At 44.4% G+C, this 24104-nt stretch overlaps 1 protein-coding gene across 2 annotated transcripts; it reads left to right on the top strand.

The window, feature by feature from the left end:
- The first annotated feature begins 695 nt into the window (after window positions 1-695).
- HSD17B2 (hydroxysteroid 17-beta dehydrogenase 2) lies at window positions 696-12809 on the top strand. Of its 2 annotated transcripts, none has more exons than XM_039721317.1 (5): window positions 696-1072; window positions 7204-7416; window positions 7737-7922; window positions 10458-10595; window positions 12020-12809. In XM_039721317.1, the coding sequence occupies exons 1-5, from the start codon at window positions 991-993 to the stop codon at window positions 12376-12378; spliced, it is 978 nt and encodes a 325-aa protein (XP_039577251.1). In that variant the 5' UTR covers window positions 696-990; the 3' UTR covers window positions 12379-12809. The 2 variants fall into 2 exon arrangements, with proteins under 2 accessions (XP_039577251.1, XP_039577250.1); XM_039721316.1 differs by lacking the exon at window positions 696-1072 and adding an exon at window positions 1224-1515.
- The last annotated feature ends 11295 nt before the right edge of the window (window positions 12810-24104 follow it).

Here is a 24104-nt window from a genome sequence, read left to right as displayed (position 1 = left end):
GCAGACCTTGAGGGTGATGTTCCTTTAAGAAAGTGACTTCATCTCTGATGTAAACTACCTGCAGAGGTATGTAAACATTTTCACTGGCTGGAAAAGTGTATATTCAAGAGATTTGTAATCCCTTAAAACCCCAAAGGCATAATGGAATGGGAATGTGCTCTGTTTCATGTCAGGTTTACACCAGGAGCTTCAGTTTTTCATGTCTGAAATCAGAGAGATCAGCACCACGTTGTCTTAGAAAACCAGCTACATCATGTTAGCTGGGTCTGTGGAACGTAGCCTTGTCTCTCAAATCAATCACCAGGGATTTTTAAGCAGGGTTAAATATGCATGGCTAATTTTTATCTCAATCCCTTTGGCTGGCTAGCTTTTAATTTTTTTTTAATTGTTTAAATAACTTCCAGAACACAGCACAGTAGGTATTAAATCTCTTTAATGTATTTAATTGATTACTTTTCCCCCCCCACACAACTTGCTGTGGCTATCAAGCCAGTGATTCCTGCCAAAACCAAAGTGAATGTCATCACTGGAGGTTAGCTGAAGACTCAGTCTCAGGTGTGCTCCCTTTGTTCACCTGACAAAGTGTCCCTCATGGCAAACCAGCAATCACCTGCTCCCAGCACCCCCTGAATGCCAATTTAGTGTAGATATTTGCTAGTGTGGAGTAGGTCAATAGGTAAAGGTGGGCACTAAAGCAGAGAAGGTAATTTGGGGCTTTTTGTTGAAAGAGGAGGGTTATCCATTTGTGATAAAGCCCAAGACAGTTTGTGTTCTAGGGATTAAATAACCCTGGCCTGACTCATTTTTGTCACTGCCCATCAAAAACCAGTTCCACTGAAACTACACCCTAAGTTTTTTAAGCAGGAAAGCCCAACTATTCCTTGTAAAAGAAACTGCTCCTTTTCTCACTGTCTAGGAAAGTGTACTTTAAAGATATATATATAAAAAACCAGCAGTTAATCTTTTCCTGGAGCCAGTGCTTGCTACATCATGTCCATTCCTGGTGCTGTCAATCATTATCCAGCCAGCACATTGTTCAGAAGGTGGAGCTGTCAGGCAGAAAGAATGAAAGGTAAGGAGAGGAAGGCTCCTGCTCCTTTGCTGATGCCAAGGGTAAGTGAGATTATGTCAAACCTTTAAAGAGAGTCCCCTTTCTCTGCCCCACCCCCTGCTCCTATATAACACACACTGCATTTAGCAATACCTGCTTCCACCCAGCCAGCCGTGGGGTGAGTGCTGGCTGCTCCCTCCTGCTGATGGATGCTGCAGCCAGCAGCCCCCTTGGGTGGCTCTGTGCGGCTGTCACCGCGCTTTTTGGGGTCACCATGGCCCAGAGGAGCCTGCTGGACAGAGCAAAGGTGCTGCTGTGCAGCCTCCTGCCTGCCTTGCTGTGCGTGGCCACGCTGGGGGCTGGCGAGGGGCTGGGGGTGTTTGTGGCCATGTGCCTGCTCTGCTCCGTGTGCCTGGGGGACAGGGACCTGCTGCCCGTGGGTGACAGAGCTGTGCTCATCACAGGTAAGGTGCTGCCAGGGCACAGACATGAACAAAACCTGCCTTTTTTCACAAGTGGGCTGGAAAACTTCTTGTCCTCGGGTTAGTGCATGCTTTGTGAGAGTTCCTTTTATCCTTTGCTTTTTCTGCTTGTTGTATTTGCTTTGGCAGGGATGGTTTTTTCCAGGTAAATAAGTGCTCTGAAATTAAGTAGAAAAGCATCTTAATAGATGCTATTATTTTTTTAGTGTCTCATTTAATCTTTACAAGTAGCTTTTTAGACATACTTGTGAAATTAACTGGTGCAAGAAGCACAAGAATACTTATGATGGTCTAATTTTTTAGGAGAGACATTAATTCCCGGGAGCCCTCAGAACACTAAATTCATTCATTGTTTTTGTTTACTTGAATTAATTGTGCTGGTTATGGATGTACAGTTGTCTTCTGGGTGTGTGTGTACATACTGCACATTGTGTCTATCATGCACATATTTCAAGACTGTGGTTTGGTGCCATCTCCTTGAAACCCTCTGTGAAATCATTTAGGAGGGAGTAATTCACCAGCAGAGAAAGTTCAGAGCTAATTAATTCAGTCTCTATTACCACTCGGATCTACTCAAAACCCACTTTTATTTTGCAGGGATGGCATTTTTGTAGTTTTATAGCTTTTCTCCTGTTTCCTCTAAAACTTTAGGTGTTGTTTATTTAGATGTTGCTTATTTGTGTTAATCAAACCTTTAAACTGGAGTGCCTGCTGACTGCTCTTTGCATTTTTAATTTGCTGGGTTTTGTTTTATTTTCTGTGTTTTTCCCCCCTCTGGAATGCTGCATTAACTTGCTTTGGTTTATATATAGCAATTTCTAGCAGAATTTCATTTTGTTTTATAGGGACACCTGGAAATAATTTAGATTTGCCTAGCAAGCTTTAATGCAGGGATTAAATATAAAAGTTGAGAGAGGACAAGATCAGCAGCAAGTGCTCCCCTTGCAGTTTATCTGCCAGCTGGTTTCTCCCTGCAGGTGTGTCAGATGAGGATGGATATTGGTGTGGGCAGTGGGGAGCAATCCTTTCCCATGCCTGCAGGCTCAGGGGATGTGCTTGCACTTGGGCATCTCCTTGCTCTTTGTAAGACTGCAAATCTTCAGGAAAAAGCACTCTCTGGGAGCTTATTTGCTCTGGAGTCTGAATTAAACAATATAAGGGAGTTAGGAACATTTGGGTACAGTCCAGTAAGGGAATGTTCTTTCTTTGCACCTGTGCCGCAACTGTCCTGGAGAAATGCAAGTTTGGGCATCTCTGACAGCTGATTCATTGGAGGAGACTCTTCTTTGTCTTTATTGGAGTCCTGTGCAATCCATCAAACCCTCCATCAACTGAATCAGAAGTTTTACTCAACCTGTATTTTGGTTAAATTGCTCTGATGGTGGTGTTTTTTTCCCCAACCAACTACAAGATGTGTCTCTGTTCATTTGCAGGTGCAAGGTGTCTTTAAGTAGATTTTGGTGTCATTTTCTCCAGTTTAGACAAGACCTCAGGCAGGTGCTTGATGGAAAGTGGTGATTTTAATTATTATTTTAAATTATTTTTTTCTTTTTCCCTCCCTCCTTTCAGCCCCACAGGGCTGCAGAATGTGCCTGTGTCCTGAGCAGCTGCCAGGTATTCTTGAGAGCCTTTGGCCAGAGGCTGGAGCAAGCTCTGCTGCTCTCCCTGGATCCTGTCGTGTGTTGTTCTGGTCCTCTTTGGATGGTCCTTGTACCACTGCTGCTCTGCATTATTTATTTAAGCCAGCAGTTCACTGGAGTACCAGGATAAGGGAAAAAATGTGCCCAGTGCTCCAAATACTTCTTCACATGGATGACTGTGGGCAGTCAGGCTCAAACCATTGCTCAAGCTGCTGTGGATCCTCTTGCTGGGAGCAGGAGCTCCAATGTCCTTAAACAGAAGCTCCTGGCATGCAAACACTTTAGTGGTAAATGCAACAGCCACCTTCCCTAAAAATTAAATTATTACCAAGATCTGAAGTAACAGGAGTTGTGAAATTCTGTCCCTGGTTAGTCTGTGTGCATTGGGATGAATTTCTCCGGTTAATTTGGTCTTTCCATTCTTGGGGTGTGATTTGGTGCATGTTCAGCATGAGTTAATTGTAAATTCTCAGTAATGGGTCAGTCACAGTCAGTAGTGACTGCTTTCCTTAAAATAAGTCTTCTCATAACCCACAAATTATTTTTGGCATAGAAGCAAGAGTGTGATTGGAAGGGAATTATCTTTTTTTTCCCCCTATGAGACTCTTTGAATTCTAGGAGTTGGAAGAATAAAGCTTCTCTGGACTTCAATAACAGGTCTGAAACTCAAATCATATTTGTTTTGGAATAAAAAAGCAGGAACAAACCCAGCATCAGGCAACGATCAAAACAACTTTTATTGCTTTCTTGGAATTGCTGTGCCCATCCCAAGTTCAAGTTGCATTCTATTCTGCCCAATTTCAAGTTAAAGCTGCATCATAAAACTTAGGTAATATGTAGCTGTGGCTGTGTACTTTGTGCATCATAAAACTTAGGTAATATGTAGCTGTGTACTTTGCGGGAATGATGAAAGAGGAAGGATTTGATCTAAAAGTAGGGTTTTTCACAAAAAGAAAAAGAAGAAAAGTCACCCCACTCCCAAACTTGGAAGTCTGTTGTGTCTGGAATATTTGCAGGCTTTTTTGTTTCTCTTCAGGGAATTCAAAGAATGCAGGCTTATTCAGTCAGGTCAGGTCTGGAGAAGCATCATGAAATATTTGTACTGTTCTGGTGCATCTTAATATTTGCAGGCTTTTTTGTTTCTCTTCAGGGAATTCAAAGAATGCAGGTTTATTCAGTCAGGCCAGGTCTGGAGAAGCTTCATTGAGATATTTGTACTGTTCTGGTGCATCTCCAACAAATTTCAGACTTCAAAAATGCCAAAAAGCTGATTTTTTTTTTTTTTCTTCCTAGGAATTAAATAGAGCATGAGTAATTATTTTCTACTTTTTCAAGATGCACTGATTGGCCCAGACATTGAGCACGTGTTTCCTTCAAGCCACCTGGAATTAATATTTTTCACGTTTCAGGACTAAAGCCCCAGTTACAGGACAGAGCCCAGAAAAGAGGATCTAGCGTATTTATGATGAGTCTCTTTGGCAGTCTAATTCTATTGATAGCATATTTTGAATGTGGAGCAGACCTGTGAATAACTCTGATATCTTTCCTGGTGTGCCAAAATCAGACTAACCCTCAGAAGTTTATAGTAGGGTTAAGTGGGGAGTATTGCAGCTCTTTCACAAACAAGAAAATAGTAAAATATCTGCCAAGAGGTTCAGTCCTTAGTCTCACATTCAGATCTCCATGGTTTGGGAACTGAACATTGCTGTAGTAAATGAGATGCTGGATCCCAGGGCACAGCAGCATCCAGGAGCTGTCTCTGCTGAGGTTACAGTGCAGGATCTGGGGCAGTGTTGTGGAACAAGATGATGCTTTACGGTGTAAAAACTGTATTAATTTATTAAACTCCTCATTTTCCTCCTAATCTTGTCCTCTGCAAAGCTCCTGAAGCACAGCCCCTATGAACTCCATCCCTGTCACTACGTGTGTCACTTCACTGGGAGGCTTGGTGGGACATGGGTGATGTGTTTCTTTCCTTAGGGAGTAAGTTTCACTGCAGGTGGGAAGAATGGAAACCAGAACTTAAACAATGGAGAGAAAACACTTAAAATTAACTTATAATACTTGGGGCTGTTGGTTGATGAGAAGCTGAATGTGACCCAGCACCGTGTGCTGGCAGCCCAGACACCCAGCTGTGCCCTGGGCTCCTGCCAAAACCACCAAAACTTCCAAAAATGGGCTGCAGGGGAGGGGGGATTCTGACGTGGACCTGCTGAAGTGAGAAAAGCCTTCCAGAGAAGGCTACAAAAATGATCAGAGGACTTGGAACACCTCTCCTGTGAATACAGATGCAGAGAGCTGGGATGGCTCTGGGAGACCTTCGAGGCCCTTCCAGTGCCTAAAGGGGCTCCAAGAGAGTTGGTGACAAGGGCATGAAGTGACAGGACTAGGGGGGATGGCTTCAAACTAAAAGAAGGCAGGTTTGGATCAGATATTAGGAAAAATTTCTTCCCTGTGAGGGTGGTGAGGCCCTGATGCAGGATGCCCAGAGAAGCTGTGGCTGCTCTTGGATCCCTGGAAGCATCCAAGGCCAGGTTGGATAGGGTTTGGAGCACCCTGAGATAGTGGAAGGTGTCCCTGCCCATGGCAGGGGGTTGGAATGAGATGATCTTCCAGGTCCTTTCCAACCCAAACCATTCTTTCTTTTATTCTACAGCAGCAGCAAAATATTCTGTCTGAATTAAATTATTTGTTAAATATCTTTCATTGGTACTTGATGGGAAGAACTACACAACTGTGATCCCAAAGACCATTGTTTGTTTTCTCTAACAGTGCTTCCTGCAGCTGCTAGGTCATTCCATTATATAGGCAAAGTTTGGGCATAAGTTTGGAAGAGGATAGAGAGGATAAGAGAAATTCTGATGCAAATTTGCATGAATTCAATAGCTGACTTAGCACAAAAATGTCATTTGGAAGATTTCTTAAGTTCTGAAAGCATTGGATGCTTTGCAGGTAAAGCAACAGTTGCTTAGTTTTGGCTTGGTTGCAGTTTGTAATAAAAAGTGCTTATCTGAGGGATCTTGTGTGGTAGATGTGTGAATGAAATAATGCTACTTTTTGGAAGGTAGAAATCAAATCCAAGAATTTGAATCTGAAAGCCCTGTAATTGCTTTTCCCGTTGGAGATTTCAAATTAAAACATTAGTGTGGTGGGTTTTTTTTGCTCTTTATTTTTTTCTCTTACATACTTTTGTTGTTAAGTTTCAGTCTGAATATTTGTATTTAAAAAATAGGGGTTTATTTCTTCTCTATGTATAAAGTCAGAGCATCTGTCGGTGGCAGAGGGTGAGCTGATTCCACCAGCTCTGAGGCAGGAGAACGTGGCCCGTCAATCTTTGAGGAACATTTAAAGGTCCAGCTCCTCAAACTTCAGAACTGAACCTTTCTTTCTACTGACATATGTATTTCAGGGACTTTATCAGCATATTTCTGTTTATATTTGCATGGCTTTCCAATGTATGTATTTATTTTATTTATTTTTTAAAAGATGGTGTAGGACATAAAAAGTGCTTATCTGAGGGATCTTGTGTGGTAGATGTATGAATGAAATAATGCTACTTTTTGGAAGGTAGAAATCAAATCTGAGAATTTGAATCTGAAAGCCCTGTAATTGCTTTTCCCGTTGGAGATTTCAAATTAAAATATTAGTGTGGTGGGTTTTTTTTGCTCTTTATTTTTTTCTCTTACATACTTTTGTTGTTAAGTTTCAGTCTGAATATTTGTATTAAAAAAATAGGGGTTTATTTCTTCTCTATGTATAAAGTCAGAGCATCTGTCGGTGGCAGAGGGTGAGCTGATTCCACCAGCTCTGAGGCAGGAGAACGTGGCCCGTCAATCTTTGAGGAACATTTAAAGGTCCAGCTCCTCAAACTTCAGAACTGAACCTTTCTTTCTACTGACATATGTATTTCAGGGACTTTATCAGCATATTTCTGTTTATATTTGCATGGCTTTCCAATAATTTATTTTATTTATTTTTTAAATGATGGTGTAGGACGGATGTACTTCCCAAGTTTTTTTTATGTTTTCAGGAAGTGACACTGGGATTGGACATGCACTGGCTAAACACCTGGACAGCTTGGGTTTTGTTGTGTTTGCTGGGGTTCTGAACAAGGATGGCCCTGGAGCTGAGGAGCTGCGGCGCTCCTGCTCCCAGAGGCTCTCTGTCCTGCAGCTGGATATCACCAACACCACGCAGGTCAAGGAGGCCTACCTGACAGTCTCAGAGAAGGTGCAAAATGCAGGTACAGCTTTTTTCTCCCCTCTTTAAAATGGAAGTCCTGATGGAGCAGCTTGGCAGGTGCATCTCTTCACTGTCGGCTGCACCATGGCTTGGGTGTGTAGGACATTTCCAGGGTGAAGTCTTGGGCAGTCAGGGCATTTCCATCCAGGACTTCTGTTTTCTGGGATATGGGAAGATGGCAGTGACAGGTCAAGGAGTGGGGAATGTGCATCTGCAGATCATCTCTGTTTTGGTCGGGAGTCGCCATCCAGCTCACTGGTGTAATCCTTGCGGAGTTCTTTTCCTGGTGTGTTGCAGCCTTGTCCTTTCTCCTCTTCCCAGGACTCTGGGGTGTCGTGAACAACGCAGGAATCCTGGGCTTCCCTGCTGATGGGGAGCTGCTCCCCATGAGCACCTACAGGCACTGCATGGAGGTGAATTTCTTTGGGGCTGTGGAGGTGTCCAAGACCTTCTTGCCATTGCTCCGGAAATCGCAGGGGAGGCTGGTGAACATGTCCAGCATGGCAGGTGAGCTGGGCTAAAGCACCAAATAAAGACCTGGAGCAAATGCCCAGGAAGGGGTCTCTCAGTCTGGGTTGTCAGTACACCCAGGGAATGAATGTTAAGGTAATAAATCCAGAATTTTCTTTAGTTAGGCACACTACTCCCAGAAAACAGCCTTTAAAGAAGAGTTTAATGTGGCTAAAATATGCTGTGACAAAAACCCCAGTAAAATTCAGATCTTGTGTTCTAGATGCCATGAGAGATAACTTTGTGAGCTTCCATAAAGATGGGTAGTACATCACAGGTATTTCTATAACATGTTCAGGCAGAAGTCTGTGACCACCTCAGTTTGTGATATCTGCTGATAACTTGGAAGCTCTGTGTCTATATTTCTCTGCTACTAAGTTAGGCCTAAGTATTTCTAAGACATCCAAAATATTTTTAAAGTGGTATTTTGCCATGAAAAAAATTTTGAAAAGGTTTTGAATTTTAACATATGCTTTTGATTTCTTTCCCCATAAATTTATTTATATATATATCTATATATATGCATGTCTTTATAACATGACAACATGACCTTCTATTCTAGGAGGACAGCTGAGATGCTAAGATGTAGGAACTAATGTGATACAGTAATGCAGTATCTGGTAGCCAACAGCTGAGGAGCAGGAATGCTCCTTTGAAAATGAGACCTGCTAGAAGCAGGAGGTCGTGCTGCTGGAAAGTATTTTGGAGTAAGAGCTCTTAGGGATTTTCTGGGTCATGTGCTCCCCACATTTTCCTTTGCCCTCCTGCATAGCCGGAGTCCCCCTGAACCCTGCTGCATTGCTGGGGTGACATGTAGGTGTTACCAATGTCCCCCTTATGCTGAGGATGTGGCTGCTGTCTGGCTCTGGAACTGTTTTCTCTTAATAATCCCAGATATGCTCTGTGTTTGCATGTCTGTGTTCATGGTTTATTGCTGCCACGCTGAGAAATCAGGGCTGAATTATCAGAAGAACCTTCCTGCTGCTGCTCTGAGGCCAGAGCCCTGTTTCCTCTGTGCACCCTAGTGAAGCTCTCACTGTGGGTGTTTTGGGGCAGATGTCTTAACTCCTTGTGAGAATCGCTGAACTGCCTTGAAGGAATAAATGCATTTACCCCTGTACTGTGTAGTTTGGCCTTACAGGAGCTGCTAATGACCCTGCTTAAACTCCAGCTGACTGCAGAGATGTTTTTGCACGCAGGCTGGTTTGGGTGAAAGGGTTTCCTCTTAACTCAGGGTCTGGGGGTCCTTTGGTAAAACATTAGTGGAGAAGTTAGTGAGGTCTCATTGTACTGAATCTATTCTTGTCTGTGTAGGGCTCATTTAACTGGGCTCAGGTTAGCCTGACCTCAGAGGGAAAAGTCTGTGATTCAATTGGCTCAAACCAACCCAGCTTATTCAGATGCATACAGAAGAATAATTAACATATAATTGGCCTGATTTCTTCAAGGGAATGGCTCTGTGTAAACAGCTCCTGTCATACCTTGGTCATCCCAGTACAATACCCAATAGCACCAGTGGCTTACCTGAAAATCCCCCCTGTATCTGAGGGATTTTCCTTTAAAATACTCAAGCACATTGAGATGGGTGTGTAGCATGTGAAACTCGGGATGTGCCCAACTGCCCCTGTAGGAGGAGGAGAGATGTGCCTCAAGGAAAGGATTGTCCATTCTGTTCCCTGCTCCCAGCACAGCCTGTGGTGGCTGTGATAGTCTTAAACCTGTGTGGTGATAACACCAACCTTGTGGGGGAGGTGGGAGGGCTGAAGAAGATGCTCAAATCAAACCATGTTTGGATTTTTCTAGCACTGAAGAAGTGGCAATCTGCCACTTTTTGGGACAGAGGAAATATATGATACTGTTTTCTGGAAGCTCGTTTTGTAAACCTACTGGGTGTTCTCTTAACTTTTCTATCTGAATAAGTGTTTCTGGGATTGAAAAAGATGGGATATAACTATAAGCAGGGGATCTGCTTCTATGCTGGGAACTCTCAGGGAGTCCAGTCACTCATGGGCTGTGATTCCAGCTTTGGTTTTCCCCACTCTTGCATTATTATTTCTCTGGCCTTTCTGGAAAGAACAGGAAAGAAAGTTGCCTTTATAAAGCTAGAATTGAGATTACTTACCCTGTTCTAACTTTGGTTTTTGTAGGGGCTTGAAATTCGTGTTACAGTTACAAGAACAGGAGTATAAAACTACTACTTCACTATTTATATGAACTAAATCATTGTGTTTCTCAAATCAACAGTCATAACTTTCAGCAGTTTTTACCCTTAAATGCAGTCCAGTTTATTTTTCCTGTCCTACAAGATGTCTTACCAGGTGTTACTGAGTGTAACTGCTGTAAGCAACTGTTCATTTACAACTTTCACTCTCTTTTAACCTCTAACAAGAAGTGATTCCCTCACTAACTTGCCTTTAACCTCAGGGAGAGAGGCATAATTTTGGTTGTGCTATAATCTCCCTTGTAAATCATGAAAATAAAGGCTGGCAAGAGCCACTGTCGAGGTTTATCAGGTTTCTATTGCTCCTGCAGGAGGCATTCCACTACCGAGGTATGCTGCGTACGGGGCATCCAAAGCAGCTCTGTCCATGTTTTCTGGAGTAATGAGGCAAGAGCTTTCCAAATGGGGCATTAAAGTCACGGCAATTCATCCATCAGGCTTCAGAACAGGTTGGTGCTTGACATTTTGGGTTCTTTCTGCCTCTCCTCTTTCCCTGTTGTTCAGCAGCCTCAAGCAGAGCCCTGGGTGATTCTCAGGGGTCAGATGTTTTTTCCCATTCTTTATGTGGGTTATGGAAATTAAGCTCAATGTTTGTGAGAATCTTCTCTCCAGCTCTGCACACTGCCTGCCTCTCCTCTCCTGGGCAGAGCTGTCTTTGCTTTGAGACAGGGCAGATTCAGGCAGTTGGTGCCTTCCCTTTGCCCCAGCTTGGTTGGAGCTGACAGAGCAGCACTGTGTGCCCAACTTGAGTGTTAGGGCTCACTTGTCCTGCTTGGGAGCTTCAGGTCCCCCTCACTCCTCCCTTCCTCAGTATCAGAGCTCTCTTTATTGGGCTGCTCTGTCTTGCATGGCAATATCTGCAGCTGTACCTCTCACCCTGCTTGCTTGCTTTCAGTATCCTCTGATCTTTCCTCTCCACTCCTTCCCTGTGTGCTCCTGCTGCTTTCTGTTCCAAATTCTCCTCCTTCTTCAACGGAGCACTTTTTGCAGAGCCTGTCCAGGTTCCAGACTCATCTCCTGCTACACATGCCCTCACTGCACCCCCATGTCTGCCCAGAGGTTTTTTTTTTATGTCAATGTAAATCAAACTGGTCTTTTTCATAAAATGCTACTTCCCTGAATGCTTCCCACCTGGAAGGGGGCCCTGGGAGGCTCTGGGCTCTGACAGCTTTGTATGGCCAGTGGAACCTGCCTGAAGCTTCACCTTCAGGGCCCTGCTTGGGTGTTCTCACGTTTAAGGGTAAAATTGAGTCTTGATATTTGAGATTTAATTATATTTTTAAAGATTTTTCTTTATTTGCAATGCTTAATTTTTGGTAGTTAGGCAACAATTCCATTGGAGAAGCCCCTGCTTTCATTCCTACATTATGCAAATGTAGGGGGACAAATAGATTAAATTACAGTTCTAAATCTGTCCTAATAGAATGCTAATCCTTCAGGAAACTAGTTATTGAAATACTGATGTCTCCTGTGAAAGGGCAGCTTAGCACTTGGCCAATCCAAGTGAATCCTGTTCATCTTAGTTTGCCTGTCCTCAGTTTTTAATAAATACTGATTAGAAACCCCCACAAAATGAATCGGGACAGAATGGCAAAGTGGGGAGGAGGGGGAAAGAAAAAATGCTGATTTGGCTGTGAGAGAGCATTTTTAGGTAGAGCAGGAAGCCAAATGGGGCATGAACTTTGTGCTTTTTGTGTAGCACAAAGCACTCGTGCTTTTCCTCCTCTTCCAGCCAAAAGCACTGGCTGCTGATCAGCTGTGGTATTTGTTCTTCACTGCCCCAGTTTAGATCAACTCTGCCTATTAATTACAGATTTATTCATTTAAATCCAGCCCCAAACCCACCTGCTGTCCTGTGATGTTGCTGCTGCAGGTATCGAAGGCACAGCGGAGCAGTGGGACAGACAGGAGAAGGAGCTGATGGAGAACCTCCCTGCGGACACCAGGCAGGCCTACGGAGAGGAATATCTCCTGGGGCTGAGGAATTACCTCCTCCACCTGCCCTCCCACTGTGCCCCCGACCTGTCCCCAGTGCTGGGCTCTGTCCTGCACGCCCTGCTGGCCAGGAGACCCCAGGGCCTCTACACCCCTGGCAAGGGGGCCTACATCCCCCTCTGCATCTTCTGCTGCTTCCCCCTCTGGTTCTACGACTTCTTCATCAGCAAGGTGCTGAGTGCTGGCTCTGTTCCAAGGCAGCTGAGAACATCAGGAGATGAAGGCAAGAACCTCTGAGGTGTCCACTGGTGTTTGTCTCACTGGGTGAGGCAGCTGGGAAGAGCTCTGCACAGACACTGCTGCTTATTGTGCTGTCTTTGTGAAGTCACATTAACATTAAATCTTTGTGTTAAGAGTCGTGTTTGGGAAAAGCACTAGATAAACACAAATAGAAAGCTATTACCATTTTGAGGACATTTTTTGAGGAATTTCAGTGTTTTTCTGTTGTCTTTGTATCCTGCTTTCCATAGAAGGTACCTCATGAAATTATATAGTTCCTGTCTGCTTCTAAGGGCATCACCAACATGCAGAAAGATGCAGAACATGTTTTGTTAAAGCAAAACAAAAACTCCTAGAGAGTCACCAACCTTAAATCTTGTAAAAGGTTAAATATATTCCTGTTGTTGAAAAGACTTAAAACTGGGTAATCCAAGTCTTGTTTTCTACATGTCAACAAAAATGTGTAATAAAACAATATAATATTTAGTAACCAGATGGTTGTGACTCTTTGTCTTGTCTCACCCTTTGTGCTTTTTGGGGCTCAGTGCTACCTCCCCTGCCTTGTTCCCAGAGCAGGAGAGCACTGAGGGGGAAGGGGTGAGGAGCTTTTCCAGGGAAGAGGGACAAATGCCCTGTTTTGGGCAGGGTGTGATCCCAGCTGGCTCAAAGGCAGCTTGTGAGCAGGAAGGAAAGGTGAGTGTGGAGCTGGGGCTGTGCTGGGTGGCAGCCTGGGAGTTTTGGCTGCCTCGGGCTGAGGGAGCTCACTGCCAGGGATCCTATCTCCATCTCCATCGTGGATGCAGGTGGCTGTTTTTCCCTTCACACCCAATTTGGGTGTAAATTTTGTGGGCTGGAATTTTGCCCTTAGGCACACTATACAACCGAAATTTGTCTTAGCAGTCAGTCAGCTGCTTTGCCTAGTAATCTCCATAACAATCTTTAATTGTTGCTTTGTTATTTGGCTGTGGTTATAAAATGTAATTTTTTTTCTCCCATTGACTTTCCTAATAGGAATATTATCTTGCACATTGCAGACATATTAAATTAGGCATTTACTTGGAAGTTTTGACTTCATTTTAATTTTTTAAACTTTTATTTCCCAGGAAATTTCTGTTCTAAATAGTCATTTTATGTTTCTTCACCTAACTGCAGAGATATTTTAGCAGGTCTCTAATAATTGCGATATCAAAGATTGCTATTGTTTTGTTCCTACAGGGACTCTTACTTTGTGTTTTAAAGATAATTCTGTTGTAACACATTATTGAATTATGTGTCACTTAATGGGCTGCAGTATTAGAAGTAAATTTCTTTTGCTAATGGCTTGCATTGCAAATAATCCCCACTGTGAGAGTGGCAGAACTGCAGAATAAATTTTGTTTGTGGCCAGCAAGCCCACGTGGATGTTAGTGCTGACACTGGCTCATGCTCTTGAGGACAAATGTCTGGGTGTTGTGGTCCTTTTCCTGCCATAAAGGCTGATCTGATACAAAGATATTTGGGGAGTGGGAAGAGAGAATGTTGAGTTCTAGCAGTGGAAACTGTTATGTTAAAAACCCCAAAATTATTCTTGTGATTTGGGCCTATTCAAAGATAAGATATTTTAAAGAAAAAGAGGCCTATTTTGGGCTTTTTCAAAGATAAGATAATTTTTTTTTTAAATGTGCATGGTGTAGGAAAAGCATCTGAGAAACTGAAGAAATTGGCTGTGGCCCTAAAAAAGGATGATGAATAATAGTAATGCCCCACAGTAATCAAGTGTGTATATATTACAGACACATATGTACGGAGTAAAAAGGGGTTATAAACTATGGAATTCATGATTAAAGAGCAGGTTTTATACACATCCCTCTTGTCCAGCCTCTGGAATGAAGTTTGTGACCAAGAAGTAAACGCTGTTGGATGCTTTTTACAAAGGAATTCCCTGGCTGGTGTCCTGGGGGTCCCACTCTCCTGCCCTGCATTCTTTACTTCCTTGAGGAGCTGACTGGGAGTTATTCAGCTCTGGGGACACAGAAGGTGAGTCACAAAGCAATTTGTTTTTATAACTTCTTTTATTCTGGCTCCATTTCCCCTCTTTGTGGGGCCCCTGCTGACAGCCCTGCCTGATGTATGCCTGCATCGTGGCAGGTTGGGGAAGATGGGTAAAATATTGTGCATTTTTGTGGTTGTGCCACTGGCTGGCTGTGGCAGGGAAGTTTTGGTGGCCACTTGCCAAAGGAGCAGCACTCCATTAACATGGAGTGTTAATGTGTGGGGCTGCCCACGTGGCTGGAGGTGAGGAAAAGGGCTGAGAAAGTTTAAAGTGTGCTCAAATGAGAGCTCTGACAGGGGGGTTTGGGTTGGATAGAAGAGATGGTGTAGGAGGATGGGGAGCTCCAGGTCATGGAGTGTTATGGACTCATACAGGGACAAGGATTAATCCTAAAACTGCTTTCAAGCTCTGTAGGAGGTTGGTCAGAACAATTTTTCACTAGGAGGGGCCAAAAACAGCAATGGGGAGAAAGGTAATAGTTGCTTTGTCTAATTTAATGAGCATGAACAGAAATGTAATTATTTCTAAATGAAAGTATTCAGATTTTGCCAGTTTGAGTCTCTGGTATCTTCAGACAAGAGAGAATAATTTCCTTGTTCCTCTGGCATGTGTGAGGGGTTTTTTTGTTGTTTATAGTTTAATATGAAACGTTTTTAGAATTTTTGTATGTATTGTTTGTTTCAAGAGGATGCTTCCAGGGAGCTTTCAGGTCTCAGTGATGTTTTGCTGTAAATTTACTCACCTGGGCACAGCATTGCAGAGGTACAACCACAATGGGTCACATTTCATTTGCTTGAAGCCAAGAGTCCACGTGTAGCCACCAGCACCCATCTGGGCACCAATCATACTTGCAGCATGTTTGGGACAAATGTGTGAATTTGGATACTTTTTCTAGAGAAACTGATTCCAGGATCTTTTCTGGGGCACAGTGTTGTCTGTTTTACCCTGTTTATGTCTGTGTTTTGAAAGTCAGCTGGATTCCTAAAATGATGCAACCCCTGAGGGCATTGTGCATCAGAGTCATCACATTTCTAGGAATGCTCAGAGAAATTTATTTGAAATACAATTCATTCAGGCTTCAAAGGAAAAGGGTTCGAACAAAAAATCTTGGCACTTGTGAGGAAATTGGGTGTGGATTTTTTTTTCTCCCAAAAGTCTGAGCATACATAAATGGAAAGTGTTGTCACTGGTGTTTCCTGCACAAATGCATCCTGGGGTGCAGTTGCTCCTGACAGAATCTGTCAGGTGCTGCAGGGCTCCCTGGGATGCAGACACCTTCGTGGCAGGATTTCAATAGCCAATGCTTTTGTCAGTCAGGCTGAACATCAGAGCTGTTGCTGCTCAATTATAGATGAATTCTGGCGACCTTGAGGCTGTGGGCTTTTACCATAGCAAGAGAGGTAATTGCTTTTAGTTTGAAAGCATGACCAAACCATAAATCAAGACTCACTGACATCTCATGAAAGGAGATGAGTTTTAAATCCCTTTAATAGGATAAATGGGTTTTAAGCATGTTGTATAGGTCATTGTAACCTAAGCTAATGAATCTGACTTTAACAACCTGTATGAAAGTAATTGCAGAGATATAAACAGTCTCCACAGGTTTCATGCCTGGAATATGTAGGTTAAACACTCCAAGTTTATATCCCTGTTCATGTTGTTGCCTGTGGCTCTGGAAAGAGCACTGAACAAGCTGGAAACTAATCCTGGAAGCTAAGAATTTGGATCTCAGCATCTGCCATGAGTGAGAAAAGGGGGAGCAGCTCAGGGGTCAAAGAATGGCTCTCAGATCTTGGTGGAGGCAGCGTGGCCTTCACTACCAGTCTGCTAAATCAGGAGAGGTCTGGAGGTGCAGGGTGTGTGCTCTTTCCAAGAGCCTTTCAGAAATGACCTGTTATGGGGCTGTTTTTCTCCTATGAGTTGTACATTCTGGCCGCATTTCCCTGATTTGGGACTTTTCCCTTGTGGTATCAAAGGACACATTTCAAAATAAGAGGAAGAACATGGAGCAAAGATCAAGGGGTGTGAGCATGAAAGATATAACAAAAACAAAATTATAATGACTAGTATAAAGGGAGGGAAGGAAGGAATCAAGAAGGATGATTCTCAGGAAATGGGTTTGGGCAGACTCAGCTCCAGTGACATGTCACACTCAGGGTCAGGTTGACCTACTCACTGTCTTCCACCACCTCCTTCAACACCTGACCCTTAAAGTGTCATTTCAGAGGCTGTGACCTGTGATAAATTTATTTACTATGAAGTCTTACATTTCTTGGTCTTGTAGCATCCCAGCCCATGAAGAAAGAGGACTGGGGGTGTTGTGGTGAGGACAGGGGTGGATGCTCCTGCTTTGGGTGGTAATGGGAGACACAAGTCTGATATTTCCACACCCCTGTGAAAGGGGAGATGTTGGTGAAGCATTGCTCTCCCACACCCAGCCCACACAAGCCTGGCACTGCTGACTTCTTTGCTCTCTTTCTTTGGGGGAGAGAATATCACGGTGTACTTGGTTTCATAATGGAAAAAGAGACATTTTTGGCCTTTAGCCACAGTAATTAACATGTCAGCACTCTGTGAGAGAAGGCACTGCTGTCTGTCTGTCTGTGCTTCCTGTGGGCTTGCACTGTCAGCAGCCAGTGCTGACACCCATCACTGGTGTGGAAATCTCTGGTGCTTGCATGACAGAGCCAACAAAGCCCTCAGGATGAGGTTGATGTGTCAGAGGATGGCCCGAGGGTGATTTATTCCCCTGCTGTGTGGGCAAGTCCTGTTTTTTAGACAGAGGGTTAGGAATCAGTGTTATGGCTTCTGTGTATCTCAGAAAACACCTTTTTGCCTTTAGTTTCTCAGAAAAACTCAATTCATAGCATCAGAGAAGGGTTTGGGTCAGAAAGGACCTTTAAAGCTCATCTCATTCCAGCCCTGCCATGAGCAGGGACAGCTTCCACTAAACCAGGTCACTCAGAGCCCATCCAGGAATGGGCATCCACAACTTCTCTGGACAACCTGCTCCATTCACTGCCTGAAGAGCAAAATCCTAAAGGACTAATTTAATTAAAAGGATGAAGTGGGGAAAGCAGAGCAAACAGTCTTAATTAACAGGCAGCAATGTACTCATGTTGTGTGCTTGGCATAGATGAATTAAGGGAGTGATAGGCTTAAAATAATTATCACTTTAAAAAATGTTTTATCATGTAGAAATGTGTTAGAAGTTCATGTTGGGAGCTGGCTGTTTCATGGTGTGATTTGAATTGAATCATGCAATAGTTTAGTGTGGTTTATATCCCTTTTTCCCAAATGTTGCCACTATGGCTGCAAATGAGTTGCCTTAGAGCAGGAAGCACTGCTCTCAAAGGTTAAGAAACCCCAACCAACCGACCAAAACCCCACAAAAACATCCCCAAAACAGGGTTCATTCACCAGCAGTGACCCCATCCCATGACTTTGGGCCATGCCATTGCTCCCTCTGCTTTTTCCAAGTGTCCTTAAGGATAAGGAAAAGGCTAACTGCAATATTAAAAAAAGACTGATGTTAAAAACAAGAAGATAAATGATTGTGCTCAGCCTCCGGGTTTGACATATGGTGTGGAGAAGCAAATGGGACGTGGTGACAGACCCACTGTAAGGGATGGTGGTGTCCAGGGGGAGCTGCAAACAGCCCAGCTCCTCTGGACTCAGCTGAATTTGGGCACCAGGGAGGAAAGGGTGCCTCAGCTTGAATGAGAGCAACGTGGTGGATGTGCCATGTACAGTCAGAGCTTAAAGCTGAGATCTCTCAAGGTGGGTTTGTGCAAATGCAGGAACTCTGGTCTGGGAGGGGTTGTGTCCTTGCTGGTGCTGAGGTGCACGGGCAGGGGCTGGGTGAAGTGGATTTTTTGTTTTTGTTTGTGTTGTTAGTTGCCTTAAAGCCTCTTGAAAGCATTTTTAAGTATCACAGACTTGCTGTGTGAGGAAGGAAGGAATTATGGGCTTTCACCCCAATGCTGAGACTGCTTGCACACCACTCTCTGTCTTTTAGGGGATTAATGACTGAAGATATGAATCTTTGTGGCTGGAAGGAAAAGCTTAGGGTTTCCTGACTCTGTGAGCTGAGAGGCAGCTCTTGAAACCTTTTGCATACCTCACTCCATAAAAATATCCAGTGCCCACAGAAAATAGTCCCAAACATTTTGAGGGAATTGGCTTAGAAAAAACACAATTCCTCTGAAAGGGTTGATCTTCCCCATGGAGTTTGCACAACCTCCTGGTCTCCACTGAGTGTAGCCCTGCTTTTGGTTTTCTCCTGTTACTCCAGAGTGCTTGCTCAGCCTGGAAGAGGCTGGCAGGCTGGAGTTCTGGCAGTCCTGTGCCTGGGTGAGGAGGGGGGACAGGGCTGGTGAAAAAGGGTTTATCCATTTGTTAGGGTCTGATGGTCTCACGTTACTGAGATCACTTTTGCCACCATGGTTCCCCAAAGCTGCTGCTTGGTCTGATTTGGGCTGGTCTTGAGGAATCCTTGCTCTTGTGCAGTTCTTCCTGCAGCTGCGCATCTTGGAGCAGGATTATTTTGGAGAATATGGAGGAACAGCCACTGTGAGGCTGATTCTGGCTCCATCCCAGCTGGGGCAGCACTGAGGGGCCTGGCAGGATCCTACCTGGATGTGGAAAACGCCTTCAGGGGCCTTTGTCTTTGCAGAGTGACACCAGTGCTCTTTGCACAAGCAGGACAGCATTTGCACACCAGAGCTGTATCAGATCTGCTCCATCTGAGAGAATTCATTGCTGGGAGTGGGGTCACTGGGAATGGAGACAAATGCTGGCTCTCCCCTGGGGAATGGGCAGTTATTTTGCATCCATTAGCTTGCTCCTGGCACACGTACAGCTTGGCAGGAATGCTGCCAGAGCAGCAGTAAAGCCTGCAGGATGGCCAGGGCAGCATCCCACGCTGCTCTTGCAGGATGCCCTGCACATAAAGGAAATGCTTCCACAGAGAGCTGGAAGCTCTTCAGGCTTGGTTTCCTTCACCTTTTGAAGCCCTGTTGTAGCTTGGGTTGTTCCTGGTTCTTAGTGGATGTTTCTACGTCTAACAAATTCCTGGTGCAGTAATTCGTTTTTCAATACCAAAGCATTTAAGTGTCTTAATTTTTACACTAATGAGCTGGGATTCCCCATGGGTTGTCTCACAAGCTGTTTCAGCATCACAGAATTTCTCTGTGCCAAATATCACTGGTATCTTCTGGGAAGAAGGATACCAGTGACCCCTCCGTGCCATTAAGCTGGTTGCTCTCTGCCCGTGTCGAGGGTGACTTTGACAATCCAATTTATTCCAGGCAGCAGAGCTTCTCACTGATCTTCCCCATGAGCAGCTTTCTAGTCATTTCCAACCTCAGCTAACTGGAGCTGCTCCTTCCCCTTGGCCTGATTTACTCAGCAGCTTCACTGTGACTTGGGACAAGCAGTAAAAGAAGGTGTTGCTGGGGCACAGCCTGTCTCTTGTGTGCAATATTTGGAGGAAGGTTGCTGGCACCAGGGACCTGGGGGTGGCATTCATTGGTAAAATCCCCCTTTCCCCAAAATCCAGGCAGCAGAACATGCTGCTGCCTGCTCAGCTGCAACCACCCCAAGAACTGCTGGGGCAGCAGTCAGAGGCTGTGTCTGTCTGCCAGCATATAAACAAGACCATTGACTACGCTTTGCTAAATATTTACAGCATATTTACACCTGAATTTGAGCAATAAATCCTCTCACCCACAGAGATGCTTTGGGCTGTGAGGAATGATGCAACATACTGAAACAAAATAATCCTAAGAATTTCTAAAATCGTGCCAGTTTTCCCCAGCAAACACACCTCCTCTGCTGTGGTCTCCTTAACTCCAACAATGCAACTGTTGGAAGATTTAACAGGGAGACAAGCAGATGATTTAGCTGTTTTCTGTGGGAGATGAAGAGGAAAATCAGGCTGGAGTGGAGTGGAGGTACCAGCTGGAGAATGTGAAGGGAAGCAGGGATTTCCATGGCTGAGCAGCCTCTGCTGAGAGGGGGGTTTGCAGGATGTGTCGTTTTGATGTGCGCTGCCAAGAGGGACAGGTGGAACAGCGCCTGTGTCTGCATGACAGAGGTGAAAATGATGAGAAGCAAGGCAATGGTGTGATGTGAGGTGCCAGCAGGAGCAGGTAATGAGGCATCCTGAGTGCCAGGCACAGGAAATTTGGAGTTGGCTGCGGGACATCTCCCACCAAACCCAGAGGTGTCAGGAGTGCTGAGCACACGGAGGCAGGGGGGTACCAAAGGCTCCTCTTGGCAGCACTGCACTGCACCCAGCCCAGACTGGTTCTTACTGGTGCAGTGACCTTACAGCTCTAGAGAACAGAGGCAGGACTCTGGATCTGGCAGCTTTGCAGAAAGTTTTTGCTGCTTTTATAAAAACACCTCACATACATTTTTGGACTGAGCACGTGGCCAGTTGCTGTTGTTGCAGTGATGGACCTGCAGCAGGTAATTCTCACTGTTTGCAATGAACAAGTCTGGGCTGCATTTTCTTGTAAAAAAAATGATGTTTGTGTGCTCCATGAATGTAAACCTAGTGATAAAAACAGTGGGAACCAATCTGAATGTACCAAGGAGGTGGTTTGTAATGAAGAGCACAGTACACACTGTCCCAGCCTAGAGCCTTAATTACTTTGAACAGCAACTAACTGCAAAATTTCCTCCCAGGTTGAGGAAAGAGAAGTGCCAACCATTTCAGCTCCTTGCAGACACACAGTGTCCCCTTCTTCAGCTAAATGCACTAAACTGAGGAATCTGATAATCTCATCCTGAGCAAATGCTTACTGCCAAGAATATTAAGAGTGAGATTCACAGGATGTTCTCATTAAAATCTAGATCCTTGTAAACAGCAAAAGCCAAGGGGGGAAAAATATAGGGTTTGAATTTACAAATGAAATCATATTTCATGCATAATTAAGAAGAAATTGTGAAATCTTCCCAGGCATGGGAAGCATTGCAGTTTGCTGCAGATTCAGCTGGCTGTCCAGGGCCTTGCCAGGGCTCCCAACTTTTTTATCCTAAGCAAAAAGCAATTCAAGGGGAGGAGGCCAAGCCCCAACACCAGCAGTCTTTTCTTGTGGTCATCTATGACGAATTTTGGAAAGCAGGGAAAGTTTGAAGCCCATCAGCCCCTTACCAGAAGTTAGGTATTTTTTGTAATGTCTGAATCAGTAACACAGGAAGGAATTAAACAAAACCAAAATGAAACATGAAGAAATGAGAAAAACTGTCTCAGCTTACTGCACTAAAACTAAACTGGAGAGAACTGTCTCCTTCTCACCCATCCTTTCCTGACAGTGGGGTCTGTTTCTTTCTTTATGCTCCTGATGCCCCTCAGGCTGTATCTGGTAGAGGTTCCCACCAGACAGCATTAATTAAAGTGCACCTCTCTCTCCAGAGCCCTTACACTCCTCTCTTGGGTCCATCTAGGCAGATTCAATTTTTCACCTTGAAACTTCTTTTTCTTCTTCTTAATCTATGTGACTGCCTGGCTGCGCTTCTTAATTAGATGAGTTTTATTCTTTTAAATCTCATCCAGAAATACAATTTTTATCAATTCTGCAGAGGTTCAGAGAAATATGAATGGCAGCTTCTGACTATTCCATGATTTCCCAGCAGCTGCCACCAGGGGCTTGTGCAGTGATGGAGTTTATGAAGCCAGGAGGGAAAGCTGATCTGCAGTTAAACAGGAGTTGCTGTAGCTGTGTCACAATCTGCCATCTGTCATGGAGCTACAGCTGAGAAAGCAGCAAGGCTGGAACTTGGAGCATGGCTTCACCCTTGCAGCGCCTCTTTGGTGCTCTTTGTCCTGCAGAAACACTCCTTGGCCCCGGAGAGGCGAGGCTGTGGCTGGCCAGCAGTGGTGGATGGATGTGACAATGATCACTGAGGGCTGTTGGCCATCTGTGGGCTGAGGAATCCCATGGGATTCCTTAAGTTAAGGAGTTAACTCCTCCTGAAGGGCCTGCCCATGGCAGCAGGAGGGGCTCAGCCTTCCTGTGCCCAGCTGTGCATGATCCTGCCATGGATCAGATGGGCTGGGTGGAGGGAAAGCTAAAGAGAGCACTGAGATAATCCTGTCAGAGCAGTTCCTGCTTAGCCACTGGTGTGAGGAAGTGTTTTGGATTTCAGAGCAAAGTCATCTTTGCTTTGTCTCATGCAGAGACCCTCAGCTGGATCAGGGGTGTAAATTTTGGGTGTCAATAGACACTCCTCAAACACCTTCTTAGAAAAAACAGACCCAGGAGAGCTCCCAGAAGTGCTGTCAGAGCCCAGCTGTGTCTCCTATCCTGAATGTGAGATTCAGAAAAGTGAATATCAGCTCCAGTGTTTCCCTTGCAAGGTGTCAGGTGTGGGATTTGTTTCCTTTCTGGGACTTCCCAGGAGCTGCCACAGATACTGAGGCTTCCTGAGGTGCCCTGTTTGCACTGGGACACTCTGGGCTCTTGGCACCTGATCTTCTGAAGCTGTCCTCTAATTAAATTCAAGATCCAATTATTTAGAAGGTCTGTGCCTGCCAAAGGTTTGATATCAATGTGACTTGGGAGCCTGCAATTCAGCACTTCAGCACAGCCAGAGGCCCAGGAGTTCCTGCCCAAGAGTCCCGTGGCTGCAGGCAAGTGGCTGCCTCTAAAAATGTGTCTGCAGCTGACATCCCTGAGCTCACTCATCTTCCTCTCATGGAAGGTGGAACCGGGTGTCTCTCCCCAAATCCCATCTAATGTCCCCACCACCAGACTGTTCTCACCTCCAGCTCAGCAGCAATGCTGCTTTTTAGCAGTCAGATTTGCTGTTTGCAAGCATGGAGCCAGAAGGAAGCTGGGTAGTGCAGTTAATTTAAATGGACTAGTTCACTTAGAAAATCCTCTGCTAACTCCTGCTGTTTTCCAAGCTGCTAAAAAATTTAAAAAGACAATAATGTATGTCACTGTAGACAAGTACAATAGCACAATTACTTGTGCTTTAATTTTTTTTAACCTCCTTTGTCTTGCAAACTTGCTAGAAGTTTGAAAATTAGGACGTTAAAGAGAATAATTAAGAATAATAAGAGGTAGGATTTGTACCAGAATGGTTTTAGAGTGGGATAAACCAAATATCTGCATGTAGGAACATGCAGACCATTTAATTTTTGCTTGTCTAGGAGCAGCCTGAGCCTTCACCTCCAGGTACAGCACTGTGGCAGTACCTGTCTTTTGTACAAGCCAGCTCCAGCTGGGATGTGGAGGCAAAAGCAAAATATTGTTTCACCTGGCTTCTCCAGTAAATCTGTCTCCTCGATGTGACTGGAAATCTGATGATGCACTTCAATTATTCAGCTAATTGGGAGATGAGTTAATTTTTGTGTCAAGCTGTGCAAATAAGTCAATGGGTTTAAAATCCTCCCAGCCCAATACAAGTCTTTTTGACATGCCTCTGAAAGCCTTTCCTTTTTATGCTTTCCTCTACACTGAAAGAGAGGTTAATATTATTTAGTTTTTCCATAAAGAAAAAAACAATATCAAGTGTTTTGAAAGCTGTGACCTGGAGGCTTTCATTGTGCTGTGCAGTCAAGGGCAAGGCTTGCATTCAGAAATTGCAGAGAGACAGACAACAACATGGATCAACATTATTAAAGTTATTCAGCTGAAAGAGAAAAAAACAAAACTACACCAATACCCCAGACATCAAATATTTACTGGTAAGTGCA

Source organism: Passer montanus, unplaced genomic scaffold (assembly GCF_014805655.1).
Source record: "Passer montanus isolate IOZ18808 unplaced genomic scaffold, ASM1480565v1 scaffold45, whole genome shotgun sequence".
Taxonomy (NCBI): domain Eukaryota; kingdom Metazoa; phylum Chordata; class Aves; order Passeriformes; family Passeridae; genus Passer; species Passer montanus.
The sequence above is the reverse complement of the archived record's forward strand: the minus strand, read 5'-3'. Positions and strand labels throughout refer to the sequence as shown.

Excerpts from the sequence above, each read along its gene's own strand:
- HSD17B2 (XM_039721316.1), top strand. The coding sequence starts at position 1,257 with ATGGATGCTGCAGCCAGCAGCCCCCTTGGGTGGCTCTGTGCGGCTGTC. Across the intron at positions 7,417-7,736 it reads AGAGAAGGTGCAAAATGCAG|GACTCTGGGGTGTCGTGAAC; the intron begins GTACAGCTTTTT and ends TCCTCTTCCCAG. Across the intron at positions 10,596-12,019 it reads TCCATCAGGCTTCAGAACAG|GTATCGAAGGCACAGCGGAG; the intron begins GTTGGTGCTTGA and ends TTGCTGCTGCAG.